At 37.1% G+C, this 17,470-nt stretch overlaps 1 protein-coding gene across 1 annotated transcript in view; it reads left to right on the top strand.

Moving 5' to 3' along the window:
• LOC308223271 (dipeptidyl peptidase 4-like) overlaps nt 1-17,470 on the top strand; it is a gene marked incomplete at both ends in the record, with an annotated part of 41,711 nt that overhangs the window by 11,434 nt on the left and 12,807 nt on the right. Inside the window, 14 exons of the mRNA XM_080622026.1 lie at nt 1,685-1,737; nt 1,837-1,909; nt 3,036-3,156; nt 3,612-3,772; nt 5,687-5,790; nt 9,290-9,425; nt 9,562-9,606; nt 12,334-12,438; nt 12,568-12,635; nt 12,823-12,873; nt 13,341-13,465; nt 14,413-14,460; nt 14,950-15,048; nt 17,146-17,215. Coding sequence (XP_080478152.1) covers nt 1,685-1,737; nt 1,837-1,909; nt 3,036-3,156; nt 3,612-3,772; nt 5,687-5,790; nt 9,290-9,425; nt 9,562-9,606; nt 12,334-12,438; nt 12,568-12,635; nt 12,823-12,873; nt 13,341-13,465; nt 14,413-14,460; nt 14,950-15,048; nt 17,146-17,215 — 1,259 coding nt within the window. The remainder of the gene's footprint in view (nt 1-1,684; nt 1,738-1,836; nt 1,910-3,035; nt 3,157-3,611; nt 3,773-5,686; nt 5,791-9,289; nt 9,426-9,561; nt 9,607-12,333; nt 12,439-12,567; nt 12,636-12,822; nt 12,874-13,340; nt 13,466-14,412; nt 14,461-14,949; nt 15,049-17,145; nt 17,216-17,470) is intronic.

Here is a 17,470-nt window from a genome sequence, read left to right as displayed (position 1 = left end):
AGTGAGGCTGGGTGGTTCATCTGAGAAGACAGGCTAGAAGAGTAGATGGGCATCACTGTCCAAGGAGTTCTGTGAGTAAGGAGAAGTGATGATTAAATATGATTGTAGGCACACGGTTGTACATGTATGCTATATATACGTATGCTTATTATGCTGTGATGTTATGACATAAGAACTTAAAACTGAGGTGAATGAAAAGCAGCATGTGTTTACAAGGGAAGACTGTCCTCTTATGCTTGGAATGGACGTGGGTATCCTTGATCCCTACTGTCAGCAAGCACATGAAAAAACTCCAGCATAATGCCTCATCCAGGCATGGTGGTTAACCATTCAACAAAGGTTAACCTACTTTTATGCCAGGTGGCATGAAAACCTAGTTCTTCATGCCACATGAGGACAGTTACAGAAGACTAATGGAGACGTTACAGTGTGTGCACTGAGAAGCAAGTAACTTTGTCTTCTTTTTTAATAGACAGCTACCTGTTTTGTTTACACAAAGCTCAGTGCTTACTTACGCAGTGTACAAATACTCAAGCATTGTGCCACTGAGCTCTATCTACATGTTCTAGCTCTCCAGTCCAAGAATGTCCCTCTCACTGTGCCAGCCAGAATCCATGCACTCAGCCATCACTTTTTCAGTTTTAGCTTCCTTGATAGGTAATATTTAGCCAGTTACCTTTTGTTAGTTACCAAATTGTTAGTAATTGTCTGGCTTTTCACTGCATCATTAGTAGCCACAAAATGTTTTATATATTTCCAGCCACCCTAGACATTCCCTCTACTCATGGTTTATTGCTTTATGCTATTTTATCTGTTGCAGTCGTAAGAGTTAATTTTATTTTAATGCTGAAGCAAGATCTTTTAACCTTTATATAATAGTGTGATTGGAAGTTATTAATCTTTACTGCAAGAAAACAGTAACAAAATGAATCATGAGGATGTAGACACTTCTTATGTAATAGCCATCTGGTTGTGTAGTACTAAGTTATTGGTTTATATCTTCATACAAATCTTCCAGAACCATCATAGAAGTATAGCATTATTGTAACATGTCAACACCATGGGCTAAATCAAATCTCTTCAGCCCCACATAGTGAGCAGATTTAAACATCTGCAGTATCATCATCATCTTTCTCTCTGTGAGTGCCTACAGAGTGATAGGACTTTGAAAGGCAGGTTTTTGAAACAAAAGGTTTATTTCTGTGGCAATATGAATGGGAATAGATCACTCTTGAGCTGGAGAAACTGCTACAGAAATATTGCTGGGACTTGTGAGGACTACTGAGTAATAAGATGCCAAGTTAAATAAAACAGCATGGAAAATGAAATGGAAAACAGCAAGTGCACCAGTAAGGCAGAAGGAGAAGGATTAACCGTGCATAGCTGCAATAGTCTGCCATGTAGCTACAAGGATTTCTAAAAATCTGCAGTATCTCTGTTCTCTCTATCTCTGTCCTTAGTCAATGGTCTCTGTCATAGTATTTAAATGATGACCCCAGGGGGGTAGCAATTATTTAGTCTTTTCTTAAACCCTTGCAGGGATTTGTTACCTTTTTACATTCATTGAGGTCTGTCTGTCTTAAGCAAAAGCATGAGGAGGGTTTCAGAGGTAATTCAAATTGTAAGGGATGTTAATCTGGTGAAATTTATTTTCTTAATATTAATTTTATTTTTTTCTTTGCAGTTGTGGAGGCATTCCTATACAGCTTCATATCACATCTATGATTTCAATAGCAGGTCAGTAATTTTTGCACAAGACATAGTTTTACCAATATTTTCCAACTAAATGACATTTCACTGATTTCTCTTTGCTGCATTTTGATTTTGTTTTTCCAGTTTGATCTTAGATGATGGACTACTACCTAATGATACACAATATATATCCTGGTCACCTGTTGGTCACAAACTGGTTAGTAAAGATAAGTGGAACTTATATAAACAGCCATTTTTGTACACTGACATGGAAGCTCACGTTGTCTGCACCCTTGAGATTCTGGGAATTTCCTACTGCTGGATAAAGTAGCTGAACTAGTTTCCAAATTGACTGCTGTTGCTGGAAAGACTCCAAAATCCCTCTGTGTTTTTTGTTTCATTCTTTAATGGAAATGCATTCCTGAAATTAGTAGTGGCCCCAGTAGTTATGAAATGCACAAATGCCCAGGAACTTTGTGTTTTTACAATTACAGACAGTAGCTCATCCATTTCAGAGGAGCAGCATTACAATTGCCTTACTCATCCACTGTGATTTTTCTCTCTTAATGACATCACAATCAATGAAGTTTTACTTGATGGGTGCATGTAACAGGGATTAGAAGATCAAAATCTCTCTTGTACTCTTTCCCACTCTGCTTTTTATTTTCCTCCTGTCCATCCCAGTCCATGGTGATGGTGACAGCCACTGTGTTTGCAGGGTTATGGTGAGCATTGGATCTGATGAAAGAGCTGTCACAGGAGCATGTGGTGATCATTTATTCTTATTGCTTTTAGTATAGGAATTATAGAGCCCAACCACATAAGCAAAGGATGTTGAAAAGAGCTTTTTCCATCTCAGAGCAAAGCTCTGGAACCAAACTGTGCAGTTGTTGGAGAGGATGACATCGGGGTGATGAGAGAGGCAGGCAAGTGCCAAAAACTAGGATTCTAAGTGGCAGTGAGGAAGTGCACTATCTTTGCAATGTTTACCAAAGTACTGATAGTTTTCTTTGAAAGACAAATGAGTGAAAAACAACTCCTAATGAAGGAAAATAAGCTTGTACCTCAGCTGAAAAGGAGTAGCAAAAAAAAACTTTCAAAACTTGATGTGGTAATCGTGTCATTTATCATAGTTGATTGTTTTTTGCTCCTAGGCTTGAAGTTAGGTTGCTACACATGATTTGTATTAGTAATTCAAGATTGTTACGCGTCAGTGATGTTTAGTGAAACACAGCTTTCAGAGACAATCTTTGTCATCTCATGTAGATTTCCCAGTAGATGAAGCAAAGGAAGGACGTAGGATTTACTCCAATAATAATTGTAAACACAATGATGTTTTGCAGGCATATGTTTGGAAAAATAATGTTTATATAAAACCTTCACCGACAGCAGACTCTGTGCAAATCACTGAAAATGGAGAAGAAAATAAAATTTTCAATGGCGTACCAGACTGGGTTTATGAAGGTAACTATGTCAAGCATATTTTACTTTGCATAAAACTTTATTTATTGTAATTATTTTAGCTGTTATTTCTTAAAATTGAAAAGTTCAAAAAAAAGTTAAAAATTAAGTTCAAAAAAGTTGTTATCATGGGAAAGTTCAAAATAATCTGATAATCAAAATAATCTAGTCTGTATTTTAACTGAAGCGGGCATCCTTATCTGAGCTTAATACCTAGCTAGTGTGAGGATCTGAGAACAGAAATGAGTTCACGTAACTTGCAGTATATCATTGTAAGTCAGCTTGTGAATTAGCTTCATATAATAGACCTGTAAGCATTGATCTAATGCTGTCAAACAATCTCTACTTTGGTACCTGAGATTCAGTTAAAAAAATCCTATTAAAAAATGATGAGAACAGTACCTAGGACAAGAGCCAACTTATCAATTATTGCTTAAATGCATTTGCATCTCTTTCAGAGGAAATGTTTGGCACCCATTCTGCTCTGTGGTGGTCTCCAAATGGCAATTTTGTGGCATATGCAGCATTTAATGATTCAGAAGTTCCTGTTATAGAGTATTCCTTTTATTCTGAGGACACCTTGCAGTATCCAAAGACCATTAGAATCCCATATCCCAAGGTCTGTGTTATTTATTAAACATGGTTGTTCTGCAGTTTCATTAAGAGAGTAGTCTCATTTAATCAGTTTCTGCTAATGAAAATATTGTCTGTCTCTCCTCAACAGCTTGCTGTGATTACTCTTTCTGAAGTCAACAGCATCTGGCAATGTTAAAGTGTTTTATTATCTCCAGGGGAAAGCAAAAAAGAAAAAAAAATATGATTTAAGGTTTTGTTGTTTCACCAGACAATTTTGATGTAGTAAGTAGAAGTTGAGAGAGAAAAAAAGTCTTAGGAAGTTGAAATCGGTAAAAAGCATTTGACAGATGTACATGGTGTTAGGGTTGTGCGTGGTATTGCTAGTGGAAACTTCTCAGCTTCAATGTAGCATTTCAGTTGTTGGATGCTTCCTATATTGGGGTGAAGCAAAGGAATCTGCTGATGGAGTTTCTTTGTCTAGACATAAAGCTCTTTCAGTCTTAGCTGTTAGAGGGAAGTCTTTAGTGTGTGCAGCTCCTTCCCTCTCCCTTCCTATCCACATGATTTTGTGCCCACTGCTCGTGACACAGTTTGCACTGGACTAAATGGTGTGAGAGAGTCCAATGTGCTTCAGGCAGATTCTCTCAGGTACTTCATAGGTGGAGGGTTTCATGTTTAATACAAGATTTACCTGTGTGAAGTTTCTTGAAGTTATATAGGATTTTGATTTAGTAGGTGCAGCTTAAGACACAATACAAGTACAAAGTACAACAATTGCACTATACTGCTGAATCACGACATAAACACGGTTCTCATTGGGGGTCTCCATAACACGCTTACTGCCACAGTGCTGGGAGTTCCACTTGCTGGGAAGGAGTTACATGAGTTGAAACCATTTTAAGCCCATCACTTTCTTCAGTTCCTTTTGTTCATCGTTTGGGTTTTATAGTCTGTGTTGGGCTGAGGCACCTGTATGTGCTCCCACATACTGGTCTGGCCAGCTCAGGAAGATAGTCTCATTCTTTTGATTAACTGGGGCAGAACAGCTGATACAGTCGACTGATCCCTCAAATGTTTCAGCTGATTGTAAAAGACTGCCCTCTGATCCTCTTTGTGCCCAGGGTCAGCTTTCTGTGCAGCTGCCATGGTCGTCACTTCCTAACTTTCCCAAAACTTCAGGAACACATGGCCTTCGCCTGTACCCTTGGAGTCTCCTCCAGAGAGGTCACCGTTGCTCACAGTGAGGCACTGGGCTTGTGGACCACTGCAGGTGCTCTGCCCTGAGCATGCTGCCTGTGAACAGACATAGGTGTGGAATGAGCTGCCAATTTAAATTGCACCTTTGATTATTATAAAACTCCTTGTGTTTGGAATATTGCTGACTTCTGTAGGGGGGTCAACTACAGCTATTTAACTGTTATGATGAGGACTTGACTGGTTAAATTCTAGAGAATCCCTTCTTGACACAGTTACATTACTGTCAGTAATACCACATTAAAAATAATGGGATATGTGCTGCAGTCACAGCTTTGATTGTGATATAGGCAGCTATTTATTATGTGAACACTTAATGTAAGGCTTCCATGAAGAAGTTTTCTATCTGTTAGCAGTGGATTTGATTCACCATTAGGTACTGTGTGTGGCATGTGGGATGAAATATTGCCCAAAACTGCTTTGGGTACAGCAAGCCCTATGTAGTTACCAGTGTTTCTAAATGTAGTAGTCTTTCTTATCTAGAGATGCATAACTAACACTTCCATAGAAAAAAAGAAAAAAAAACCCGCAAAGGATAATTTATGTACTGATCTTAAGAACTGCATTTAGGAGCTTGTCTTTTCAAATGTTTGAAGTTGGCTGGTTCTACCTCACTCTAGTAATTTCTTTGGCTATCGTTTCATACACTTATTCACAAAAAATATTCTGTCTTCAAAAGTACAATGAAAAATTTTATTTTTAGGCAGGAGCTAAAAATCCAACTGTGCAATTCTTTATTGTGGATACCAGATCGCTTCCTGCTTTCCACCCTGCTGAAATTTCTCCACCTGCAGAAATAATATCAGGGTAAGAAATTTTGGTTCAATGTTTGCTTGTTTCTTCTGGTGGGAGAGGAGGAGCTTTGATGTGTGACCACCTTGTAGTCAGTTTATATGGCAGTTTTTCCCAGTCCTGGGGCTCTGGTAGCAAAAAGATTTACCAGCGAAAATCTGCTCAGAGATTATCCTCCTAGTGATTATATATAGATGGCATATTCCATGTATGTTATATTCAGAATTTGACAAGTTCTTGGCTCATCACATTCAGTGGAGTCTAACTATGGTGAAGTCATTTCACAGTACAACTTTAATATGAGCAAGTTTTGGTATAATCAAATTATAATATATGTATTCCAATTCACTGGTGGGGGGGGAGAACAAAACAAAACCGTAATAGTAAGTGAAGATTTGATTTCTTTGGAAGCAGGCTCCTTGCTAAGGCAAGGTATCATGACTGTCTTCAGACTTATACTCAAAATGTTTGTTTTCTTTGGAAACATGGTGAAAACCAGCACCTCTCACAGTAAATGGAAAATTGTATTTCTCAAAATGCCACTGGAAATGCACAACATGTTATAAATGTATTTTGTAAAGAGCAGCTAAATTGATTTAAAATGCATGCACACAGAATTTGGTATCCCAGATCCTGGATTTTGTTGTTTCTTTTTAACAGCATTGTAGAATTTTTTAGAGCTTTGCACTTACAAACACGGGTATGGAAGCATAGGTTACACCGATAAACTTCAGGGAAAAACAAGAGAGGTCTGTTAGCTAGTGCATAAACCCAGCATTTTGAACATAGTGGCCAAAAAATTGTAACTGGAATCTCAGTGCTATTCCGTTTCAGTCCTCACCACGGTGTAACTAACATCTCTGCATTAAGCAAGATTTTATGAATGTTATTCTTTATCCTTTCTGTACAGTAAGACTGCAATAGCAAGGTGTTATGTAGGTGTTATATGCTGGTTTTCTTCAGAATTTCAGTGCCCCAGAAGTAACAGCCCTGTATGTTTTGCTCAATTCTGGTTTAGATTCTTGCTGTCTTAGAGTCATGTTTTATCTTTTGTTTACACCTAATGAAAGCTGAACAGTGCTGCTGTGTGACCTGGGGAGAGTAACCATCCTCTCCCTTCCAGCCTTGTATCCATTTGGCTAACATATAGCCCTGAGATTTATATGGAGTTAATCCATATTTAAATTAATGTAACAGTGTAAACCAGTCTTGAATGATGAGTGCAAGGAATGAAACTTCATCTTTCTCACAACGGCTGCTCCAGGTAATGGTTAAGCCTCACATGTGTCCTACAAACCAATGTTTTGGTTTGTAGGTGGCCAGAACAAGTCTTGAGGAATTTTGCAAGAGCAAAAGTACATGAGTAGGAAAAAGCAAGTGATGTGCAATGTTGCTGTTGGGTAGGTTTGCTCCTGGAAGTGCAAAGTAATGGATATTTGCATGGCATGTATATTTATACCACTGTTTGACAGGAAAGGTTACTTTCTGTGATGGAAAATTCTATTTTTACTCTCTTGGAGCCAAATCCTGAGTAAAACTAAGTTTGAATTGGTGGCATACCTGACCTGCCTGGGTGGGGATTTTGAGGGGCAATGCCCCAGCAAATGGTTGCCTGTTGCAGTGCTATCCAGAGCTTGTATGCACAGCAGTTGCACCTCCACATTTGAAGGTGGCACAGCACACTTCTGTTTCAGAGGAGAAGGTTTGTCAAGAAAAGCTGCCAAAATCTGGAATGGCAGTGCCACACATCATGGTAGATAAAACCTGATATTTTTTGCACAAATAACCAGCATGAAATCCAGGCAGTGTATAGACACTACTTTTAGCATCATGGGTACAGGGGACTCCTGTTGGCTAATAGGAGGATGAGGGCAAGTGGATGCTTCTTGTCTGAAGTGATCTGTCCTAAAAATAAGTCCTCCGAGTAGAGAGCTCCAGACAGTTATTGCAGGGATATCATTTCTCAGCAGCAAATGAGTAAGGGCAATGCAGAACTACTGTATGCTATACATAATTTCAGTTTAGTTAACATTTGATGGGTTGTTGAAATCTGAAGGTGCACTGCTAGTCTCCATAATAACCTTAAAATATTTACTATGTTATAATAACAGTATATAAATAGTAATTTTGTTGGGGGGTTTTACCTTGACTGTCCATCTTGTCTGATAGATGATTTATAGTCTCCAGAATTAACTTCTCTTTGAGGGAACGAAAACTGTGGGGCTAATTCCCTTTTTAAAGAAAGGGGAACCAGGTGTTACAGGTACATAAGGAACACAGAGTTTGAGTTTGTTGGGTTTTGGTTGGGTTTTTTTGGTTTGGGTTTGTTTGTTTGTTTGTTTCCATCAAACAAGCTTCTGCAGAGTGCTTTTACAGTATTTTTGGTCTAAAATACACGTTTGAAGCAGTGACAATAACAATTAAATGACTTACTAACTTCCCAGTCAAATATAAATGCAGAAATAGACCTTTTTCAGATGTGATTTCTAAGCTGCAGTTTAGAAATAAACCTGAAAGTGGTCAGCAACCAGTTGGCATATATTTTTAATCCATCCACTCTAATTGTAGTATTTTCTTTTTCATTTTTTCTCCACTCCCCCACCCCCCAGTGATCATGAATATACTCACTCCATCACAAAACTTCCCACACATTTTTGTTAACTAACTTGGGGGGGGGGAAGAGAACATGAACTTGGAACTAAGTCAAATGTGCATATTCCAGTTAAAAATGTATACTTGCCTTGGAGGGGAGGTTTGTTTTATTTTTAGTTCGTAAGTCTTCTAGGAGATAGGAGAGATCTAAAATAAGAAAAGATGAGTACATCTAACAGATCATAATGGTAAACAAAACCACTAAATTTTATGTGGTGCCTTTTTAAAATTAATATATAGGAATATTCATGAAAATTACATATTTTATTTTTTTTAGATACTCCAGTACTTCATGTCAACTAGTTGGTATTCTAAAGATGAAAGTAAAATATTCAAATAGTAATAGCTGTTCTTGGTATGATCTCTCCCTCCATTCTAAATCATGGAAATAAGTATTAAATTGAACAAAGATACATATCACTCAGAAAGTGCTTACAAGCAACCAGCTTCATGCAGCTAAAGATAAAATTCCAAAGTCTAGTGCCTGTACAACTCCAATATTCAGAAGAATTTCCTCTAGATGCACACAGTACAAGATTTATGAACAGTCTAGAGTAGCTATTTTATGCATTAGATGATAGTGCATAGGCTGTTAGAATTTAATTTCAGTCTTTCTGGAAGCGGTTATGTACAAAACATCTAATTCTTTATTGTATGAGTGAAAATAACCAAAATGTCTACTAGTGACAAAAACAATTGACAAGAAAATGGCTCGATTAGGTTTGCATTATTGTTTATTGTGGAAGAGTAGATTGAAGTGAAAATAGCCAGATGAGTCTCATTCAGTAAATTGCTGAATGCTATTGCATAGTATGCTATGACAGAGAGGATTGTAAGTATCTAATGCTATTGCTGTTTTCAGGGATCATTATTTGAGTGTTGTAACATGGGTGACAGATGAAAGGATTTGTCTGCAGTGGCTCAGAAGAATTCAGAATTTTTCAATCCTCACAGTCTGTGACTTTGAAAGTGCTACTGGAAATTGGTTGTGTCCACAGGTAAGAAAAAGGAGGTGAGAGAGTCATGATGCTTGATAAATGAGACTAGAAAGGAGCAGAGTATCTCTGTATGTTTATAATTGTAGCCTGATGTAAAATAAACATAATTGTTGTGGGATTGTTTTTTCTTTCTTAGGAAAAACAGCGTACAGAAGAAAGTACAACTGGATGGATTGGCAGAGTAAGTGTTCGATTTCTAAAACTGTTACATGCTAAATGACACTGATAATTAAGAAAATTTCACATGAGCCTCGCCAGTTGCAGTGCCTGTTGTGTATAGGTCTGATCCATTCACTTGTTGCATTTTTACATGTAAAGGGGAAAAAATGGTCTCGAATGGAACTGCTGCAACACCCTGCTCCCGGTTTTAAGCTTTTGTGGGTATGGAGTTTCTGAACTTCCAGGCTGGGCTGACAGTGCAGCATGGGCTGGAGCTGTAACTGTGTCCTCTGTGACCCGTGCATCCTGTTCAGCTTGCCAAAAAGCAGAGTGCTCCTTCCAGACTCCTTTTTAATTCTGAGCTACCATTTTGGTAGCAGTAGGTAGGGGAGTGAAGGAGGCAGAATCAGAATTCCCTCTGTTCTGGGGGAGTTGTCAGCTATGCTGGTTTGGCGGCTTTCCAGTCTTCCTGCCACCTCTAGAATGATCTAGGGGATAAAACGTATAAAGAAGTGTATCCTATAACCTTTGAGTTCTGTTGGAGGAAGAGCATAGAGGACAAAAGTAATTTCTAGCATTTCAGGTTGCAACAAACCATTCTGCATTCTCTTAGGGGCTTTTTATTTATTTATTTATTTTCCCCACACCTGAAATACCTATTGAATAGAATGGGGGACAAGGTGCAAATAACTGGACAGATTAAAATTTTCATAAACTTCTGCTAAACCAATTGCTACTGTCTGGATGATGCTTTCAAAGCTGCCTCTCAGTCCTTTTGTACATGGTAGAGAGTAGGCACCTAATGAACTACACAGAAGATCTGGGGGAAGTGAAGCAGAGATGCAAAAGTTCAGACTTGGAGGGAGAAATGAGTTTCAGAGTTTTTGATGAGAACACAGAGTACACTTTCCACTCCCGCATTTTCCACACACTGATTATGCTTTAGTCACTAATTCACTTTTGAAGTCAAAAATGAAAGTTTAAAGAAATGCAAAGAGGGAGGCAACAGCAGGGATGAAATCATCCGCAGTATGAAGATGAGAGATCAACCCACCTGCTGTCAAATTTGATATGGAAAGGAAGGCCTTAACGCTGACACATTTTGCTTCTCTGCAGCAAAGGCTTCACAATTAGACAATGTGATGATCAAGCTGCAGACTTTGTAAACAGTTGTGCAAAATGAGAGGGCAAAATGCAAGTCTGTGCCATTAAACTAGGTTGTTGGTTTTTTGTTTCTTTTAAAGAGACAACCCACATCTTAGGAGCTCTTGGAAGAAAAAGATAATCTCCCTATATGATTCTTGGATTTCAGAAGGGAGTGGAAAGTAGAGAGGATTAAAGAAGGGATAGGAAAGGTATATTTATTCTTTTATTCTTACCTAGGGATGATAAAATGACATTTGATAAGGGAGATTTATATATATATAAAAGGGGGTGTGTGTATATATATGCACACATACATATGCATACTATTCATATAAGTGTATATACAAACTTAAGTAAATAGGTGTGTAAAATATAGATATGTAGTTCTCTCTTTGTATATATAGTGGGTTTTTTCTTTTCTTTTGCACTCTCTTTCTTTCTTTTTTTTTTTTTTTTTTTTCCCCTTTCCAAAGTAGGGATGAATTTATGCTTAATCTAAGAATGCTCAGAACAGCCTGTGTTACTGCATAAGGCTTCCAGGTCATGAGTTAAGTTAAAGCTTGCCAGTTGAGTTGAAGGAAAGTCACACTTTGAAAAAGCAAGACTGTGATAAAGGAGAAGCTAGCAAATATTTGCCAGGTTATTTTTTGCAAAAAATATTGCTAGGGATGAAGGAGAGATGATCTGGATCACATGGGTTAGGAAGACGCAAGTTGTCATTGCTTACATTGAGTGACCAGAGGCAAGTCTTTCTGTTTCAACCTCCATTTAAAAAATGGGTATACTGTCTTGGAGGTAATTGCATTGTGTCAGTTGCCTAATTAACATTTAGCTGTTTTGGACGTTTATCACAGAAGTAACTTGTATTTCATTCGGCTCAATTTCATTCCTCTTGTTTTTCTCTTTACCATATGGAGCACATCCAAATGACAGTCAGTAGAAGGAATCCATTCATTTCTGTCACTCCCAATTGATAAGTGGATAGTTCTTTCATGAAAATATCATTCCAGTTTGGGTTCTCTGGCATTCTGTAATCAGTTGGGGTTTTTTCTACTTAGCAAAATTTCCTCTTGGAAAGCAGCTTGTGTTCTTAAATAAGGGGGATATTTTTCCTTGTCAGGCTAAAAAGAAAAAAAAAAAAATTTTTCAAAGAATTTGTTCACAAGCACATTTTAGAATGGGAAATTTAAGGAAAACGTATTTGCAGTGTTGACATTGCTATAGGTTACAGCTGCATGTTGACATTGGACAGAATAAAACAGTGACTTTATAGATGCACATATTGTGTCCTAAAATGGAAGGAAACTAGGAACAACTGTAGGATTTCAAATTCAAGGAAGGTAGGAGGGGACTTCAATCACTACCAGGACTAATACTCAGGAAATTCTGCTATTGAAGGAGCAAGAAAATATTTTAAGTGTGTTTATTTTTAGGGTAGTGGCTACAGGTTCTACCTGTTAAGTAGGCAAGAAAAAAAAAATCCCAGTACATTCAGTGATATATTGCTTTAAGTATTGAAACTCCTGTTTAGCACTATCAAAACTAAATTTATCACTTTGGAGTTTTGTTGTTTGCTTTAATACGCATCTCTCTTTTGTTCAAGTTTCAGCCATCTGTCCCTCACTTTGCACCCGACAACGTTACTTATTACAGAGTCTTCAGCAATACAGTAGGTTACAAGCACATCCATTACATAAATGGCTCACAGGTAGGTAATAAGGTGTCACTTAAAAAATAAGGTGACACTTAAAAAGTCAGTCACTGCTGACCTGTGTTTCTCCTGGTGATTGAGGAGCTTCACATTCTACTTTCTGCCTTGCCTTCCCCACCTCTCCAGGCTCCAGTGCCTATTACTGCAGGAAAATGGGAAGTAATCAGCATAGCAGCTGTAACCAGTAACTTTTTGTAAGTATTGTAATTAAGCTATTGATTCCTATCAGGAGGGCTTGTAAAAAGGGTCTAAGCAAGCAGGGAAGGAGAACAGGTGTCATTTAACTCATTAAAAATCTGATCTAAACTTGTAAGATAAACCTTTAAATATTGTAATGTACTGTAAATATTTTATCAAAACCAGTATGTTTTGCTTTTATAGATACTACATTAGTAATGAAAACGGAATGCCAGGAGGAAGAAATCTGTATAAGTAAGACTTTTTTTCTGCAGTATGGGTAAAATATTTGTTAATGAAAAAGAAACTTTAAGAAAAAGCATTGCAAAATAACAGATTAGGATGTTCACAATCTAATATGGGATCCTTTATGGGATATTTAATGAAAATTAGTGTAGGAGTATAAACTGGAAAAATAACTACAATATTTTTCTATAAATTTAGTTAATATAAGGACAATTGTGAAAAGAATTAGCAACAAACCCCTAAAGAAAGCCTCTTATTCTTTTTTTGCTATGACTATAATTCCAGTATTAATTGAACTTAAAAAATTAAAGTCTGTTTTCTCTAATTTTTAAATCAGTAAGAACTTTACTCCTGAATTTCAACATACTTCATTTGGTCATTTTATTTTAAAATCATACCTTAGTTTAGCATAGCTCAAAAAAAACCCCAAAAAAAAACCAACTTCATCTCTGAAATGAAGCTCGTCTATTTTGCAGAGTGCTCTTGGAAAGCAGTCCAAACTCTACTGAATGTGTTAGCTGTGATCTGAATCGAGAAAGGTGCCAGTATTATTCTGTGTCCTTTAGCAAAGATGCACAGTACTATCAACTAGATTGTCATGGTAAGTATATCTCGAATTAACTGACATAAACATGACTCACTGATTAGTTGGGTGAGGAAGTTCATTTCATCAAGATCTTGATATGCACTGTGGAACAATGATATGTGTTGGTATCATTGGATAAATGCATTGGCAGCAGAAAAACATACTCTTTCCTAGGTTCAAAAGCACCTTGTCAAAAATTACAGGGATAGATCTATCAAATTTTATCAGTGGTCCTGAAATAGGTGCAAAGACTCCTGTTCTCTATGTAGCTCCTCAAGAGCTGCATGGGGAGCTCGTGTCTGTAGAAGGAATTTGAAGGCTCAGGGAACAAGGCAAGCAACAGGCTGGGTAGAGAGAAGTGCTTTATGCATGGCAATAAAATTGAGATAGACAGTCCTGTTCATAAAAATCCAGTGAACATAATCATAAGTTAAAGCAGTGGGACTGTAGTCTCTCTCTGACCTTTAAGTGCTTGTACTAGATACTACAAGGGAAAAATTAATCAAAGGATGGGAAAAATAAAATCTTTGACATTTCCGTTAAATTGAATTATATGTTGTTTTTTAAGATGCCAAGGTCTTCCTTGACCTATGGGCTAGAAGGACAGACAGACAGCAGGGCGGGAATTGTTCTGCCACGTTGTAATACTGGGTTGGTTGAAGAAGGCTGCTGTGGTCTCCGTGACAAGGCTTACTGATTTCCAAACTGTGGTCCACAACCAATAGGTAGACTTTGCTAAAGAGTAGAAGTTTAATTCTTCGCAACCATGTGGTTCGCCTGCGAGACACTTTGCATGTTTTACAGGATCCTGTGTCTTGAGTTTGGGCCCAACTAAAAATCCAGCTTGTGCAGACTGGAGGGAAACAAACTCTGAGCTTTTATGATTCACCCACTTCCATTTACTTTGAGGGCTGTATTTTGAGACATCATGCAAACATGAAGGTTTCCTGCTCTGTTAACAGGTCCCGGCCTGCCTGTATCTACTCTGCACAGAAGCGGTAATGATCAAGGTATGGGATTGTCTTAAAATATAATTTGTGTTGAGTCAGAAAATTGCACTGTTAATTGCTTAGTATAGTAATTAAAATGTCAGTTATAAAGGGTAAATTTAATTTCAGATGATTACTCTAGTATAGTTAACCAGAAGAATAGATTACATAGCTTGGCATACATTTAGTCATAGTTTATTTAATAATATTTTACATTGTGCTAGAAAACAGTGAGTAATGTATGACTTATTTACTGGATAATTGTTCAGTTTTTCTGAAATTGCACTTACATGAAAAACAGGGAAACCAGCTTTCTGGTTACTAAATTACTGAAGGAAAACTATATCGTAAACATTGAATCTGAGAGGAAAAACAAAAACTGCAGTAAGCTAAAACTGCAGTGTAGGCTGCCATTATCTCAGATTGAATTTTTAAAGTTGTTCACAATTAAAGAGCTATGCATTTGAAAATAATGTGTTTAATTGTCCCTTTACTAACTGTGTTATTTAGTCCTCAGATACTTGGAAAACAACACTGAACTGGAAAGTTTGTTGGAAGATATTCAGATACCTTCAAAAAAATTTGGCTCCATTCTTATAGGTGGATACAGTAAGTTCAAAAACATATGCCTTTCTTTCCCCCTTTCACCAAGTGCTTCAAGGTCTCCTGATGAAAACAATGACAGAAGAGGTGGGTGTAGTGGGATTACTGCAGTTATTCAGAAATTAACGGCAAGATAAATTTGGGACTTTTTTTTTATTCTTTTTATTTTATTTTTTTTTTACATCTCCAAACATTCTGGGTTGTTTGTTTTATTTTTCCAGAAATCCCAAAATATTCTTAACTAAAATATGCTTTTGTCCTCCTGTGATACCTTGATGTGTTCATAAAAAAGTGGCTTAACTCCTTTTTTTCCTTGATACTTACCTCAAAAACAGAAGTCCCTAGCACCACATTAAATAAATTACAGGAGTGGGGGTGGGGCACAAAGCTCATAAGCATCATTGAATTTAAATTAAATTATAAATTCAGTTAACTCTTACTTTACAGATACAAGTCCCTTTGGTTTGTATTAGCAGGTTGGCAAGCAGAGAAGTTCAGTTAGTAACAAAAAATGGATACAGAAACTAAATGGAAAAGCTTACAAAATCCTTTAGGCTACATTTCCACTAGATGACCTTTGACATTGTGTAGGGGAGTATTTGGATTGAATAGTCATGTTCCTAAAAGCATGTTCATGCTCTAAGACTACATAAACCTTTGAATACAGACTAAAATGAAATGGTAGAAAATGGAACTGCTAATGCTTTGCTAATGGTGCCCCTCAGAATTTGCACATCTGGGTACAGCAGCTTTCTTGGTATGCTTCTAGGTTGAGGAACCAGCCGTGATAGGCAGTGGGAGGCCTAGTACCTGCCTAATCTGTTCTTGCTGCAGCCTTTACTACTAGCTTTTATCTTTGTGCCAAACTTCCTCTTGATAAAAAGAATGAATATTAATAGAATTATATTTTACAAGCTTTATTTATTTTTTTCTGTCAGTCGTTATTAACTGTTCTTTTTGATGCCTCCCTCCTTCCATTTAGCTATTTATATAATAACTGTCTTTATCTTTGTGTTTTCTGTCTTTTCTTTCTGTCACATTTTTACTAGGGCTAAAGATGAATCTTCCAGGCAAGATGGAGGTTTAAAGATGTTCTTCCTGCTATCAGTTGTATATTCTCCCTTTTTTTTTTTTTTTTTTTAATTCCTATTTGTTCTTACTGCTTCATCGCTTCAGGGTAAAAGCTTTTGGGTAAGGGGAATCTTTTTTTTTTTTTTTTTCAGTGTCACAAATAGGAGAAGTAAATCCATTTATGTAGCCTTACTTCAAGTTCTGTTCACTAATCCATGTATGTAATCAAAGAAGAAATCTGCTCCTGTGACTACAGAGTACACAAAAGTAAAATTAGTATTTTCATGTGTTCAGTTTAGGTTGTTAATTTTTTGGTGGTTTAATGTTTTACAGAAATTTGTCCAGATATGAATATGCAAGACTTGCACGCTGGCTATTACTGCAGTGCAGTCCGTCACCATTGCTTCCTTTGCAGCATCAGTTCTTTTAGAATTTATGCATGAACAGCCAAGCCAATCATTTTGCAAAACTTATATGGTTTGCATTTAAAATATTCAGCTAACTCTCAGCCAGCTTGTGTGGAAAGAGTAACATGGATGGAACTGGAATCAATGTTTCTTGAGAAATAATAGCTATTTGGATATGTTTCTGGGATGCTTTACAAACTGTCATGCAAAGCCTATCTGGCAGGTTCAAAATATTTAAAATTTCTTCTTTGTGCTGGGAGAGGAATTCGAGTAGAGAAACATTTCTGAGCTAGTGTCAGATGTACTAGTGTAGAGACTTACAGAGTTTTATGTGTAAGCTTAGAATGTAGAATAATATTACAAGACAGTGTGATGAGTCCCCTACATTATTGTAGAAACTCCAGTCCCAGACTTTCTGATAGCCTAGCTGTAAAACATTTTTAAAAAAATAATAGTAAGCCTTAGATTAGCTAGGAGCATTTACCTGTAGACCTGTAGGTATTAGGACAGTTCAGATGAAATTACTTTTTAGGGAGTGACTCAAATGTGCTCTTGTATGAATTGCACTGCATGCCAAATTATTTTGCTGGAGAACTGACCTAAGTCAAACTTCTTTCCCTTTCAGACCTGTGGTATCAAATGATATTGCCTCCCCATTTCGATTCATCAAAGAAGTACCCTCTGCTCCTTGATGTGTAAGTCTTCAAGTTACATGGCAATGTTGTGTTAATAATCACTTTCATCTACTTCAAATGCTCTTAATAAGATCAGGAAACACAAAACTGGCATGTTTTCTAATTACTTCTTGAAGTAGTTTTAAGAGGGAATGAAAAAAATGAAGTGTATCTCAATTTGTCATAGATTCCTGTACCATAAGATGATGTAATGCTTAAGAAGCACCTATTTTGCTGGTGGCAGAGGCGCAGATGCATTCTGTGTCTGAATAAAAA

The sequence above is a fragment of the Psittacula echo genome (assembly GCF_963264785.1).
Source record: "Psittacula echo genome assembly, chromosome: 6".
Taxonomy (NCBI): Eukaryota; Metazoa; Chordata; class Aves; order Psittaciformes; family Psittacidae; genus Psittacula; species Psittacula echo.
Note: the sequence above shows the minus strand (reverse complement) of the source record. Positions and strands in the feature narration are given on the sequence as shown.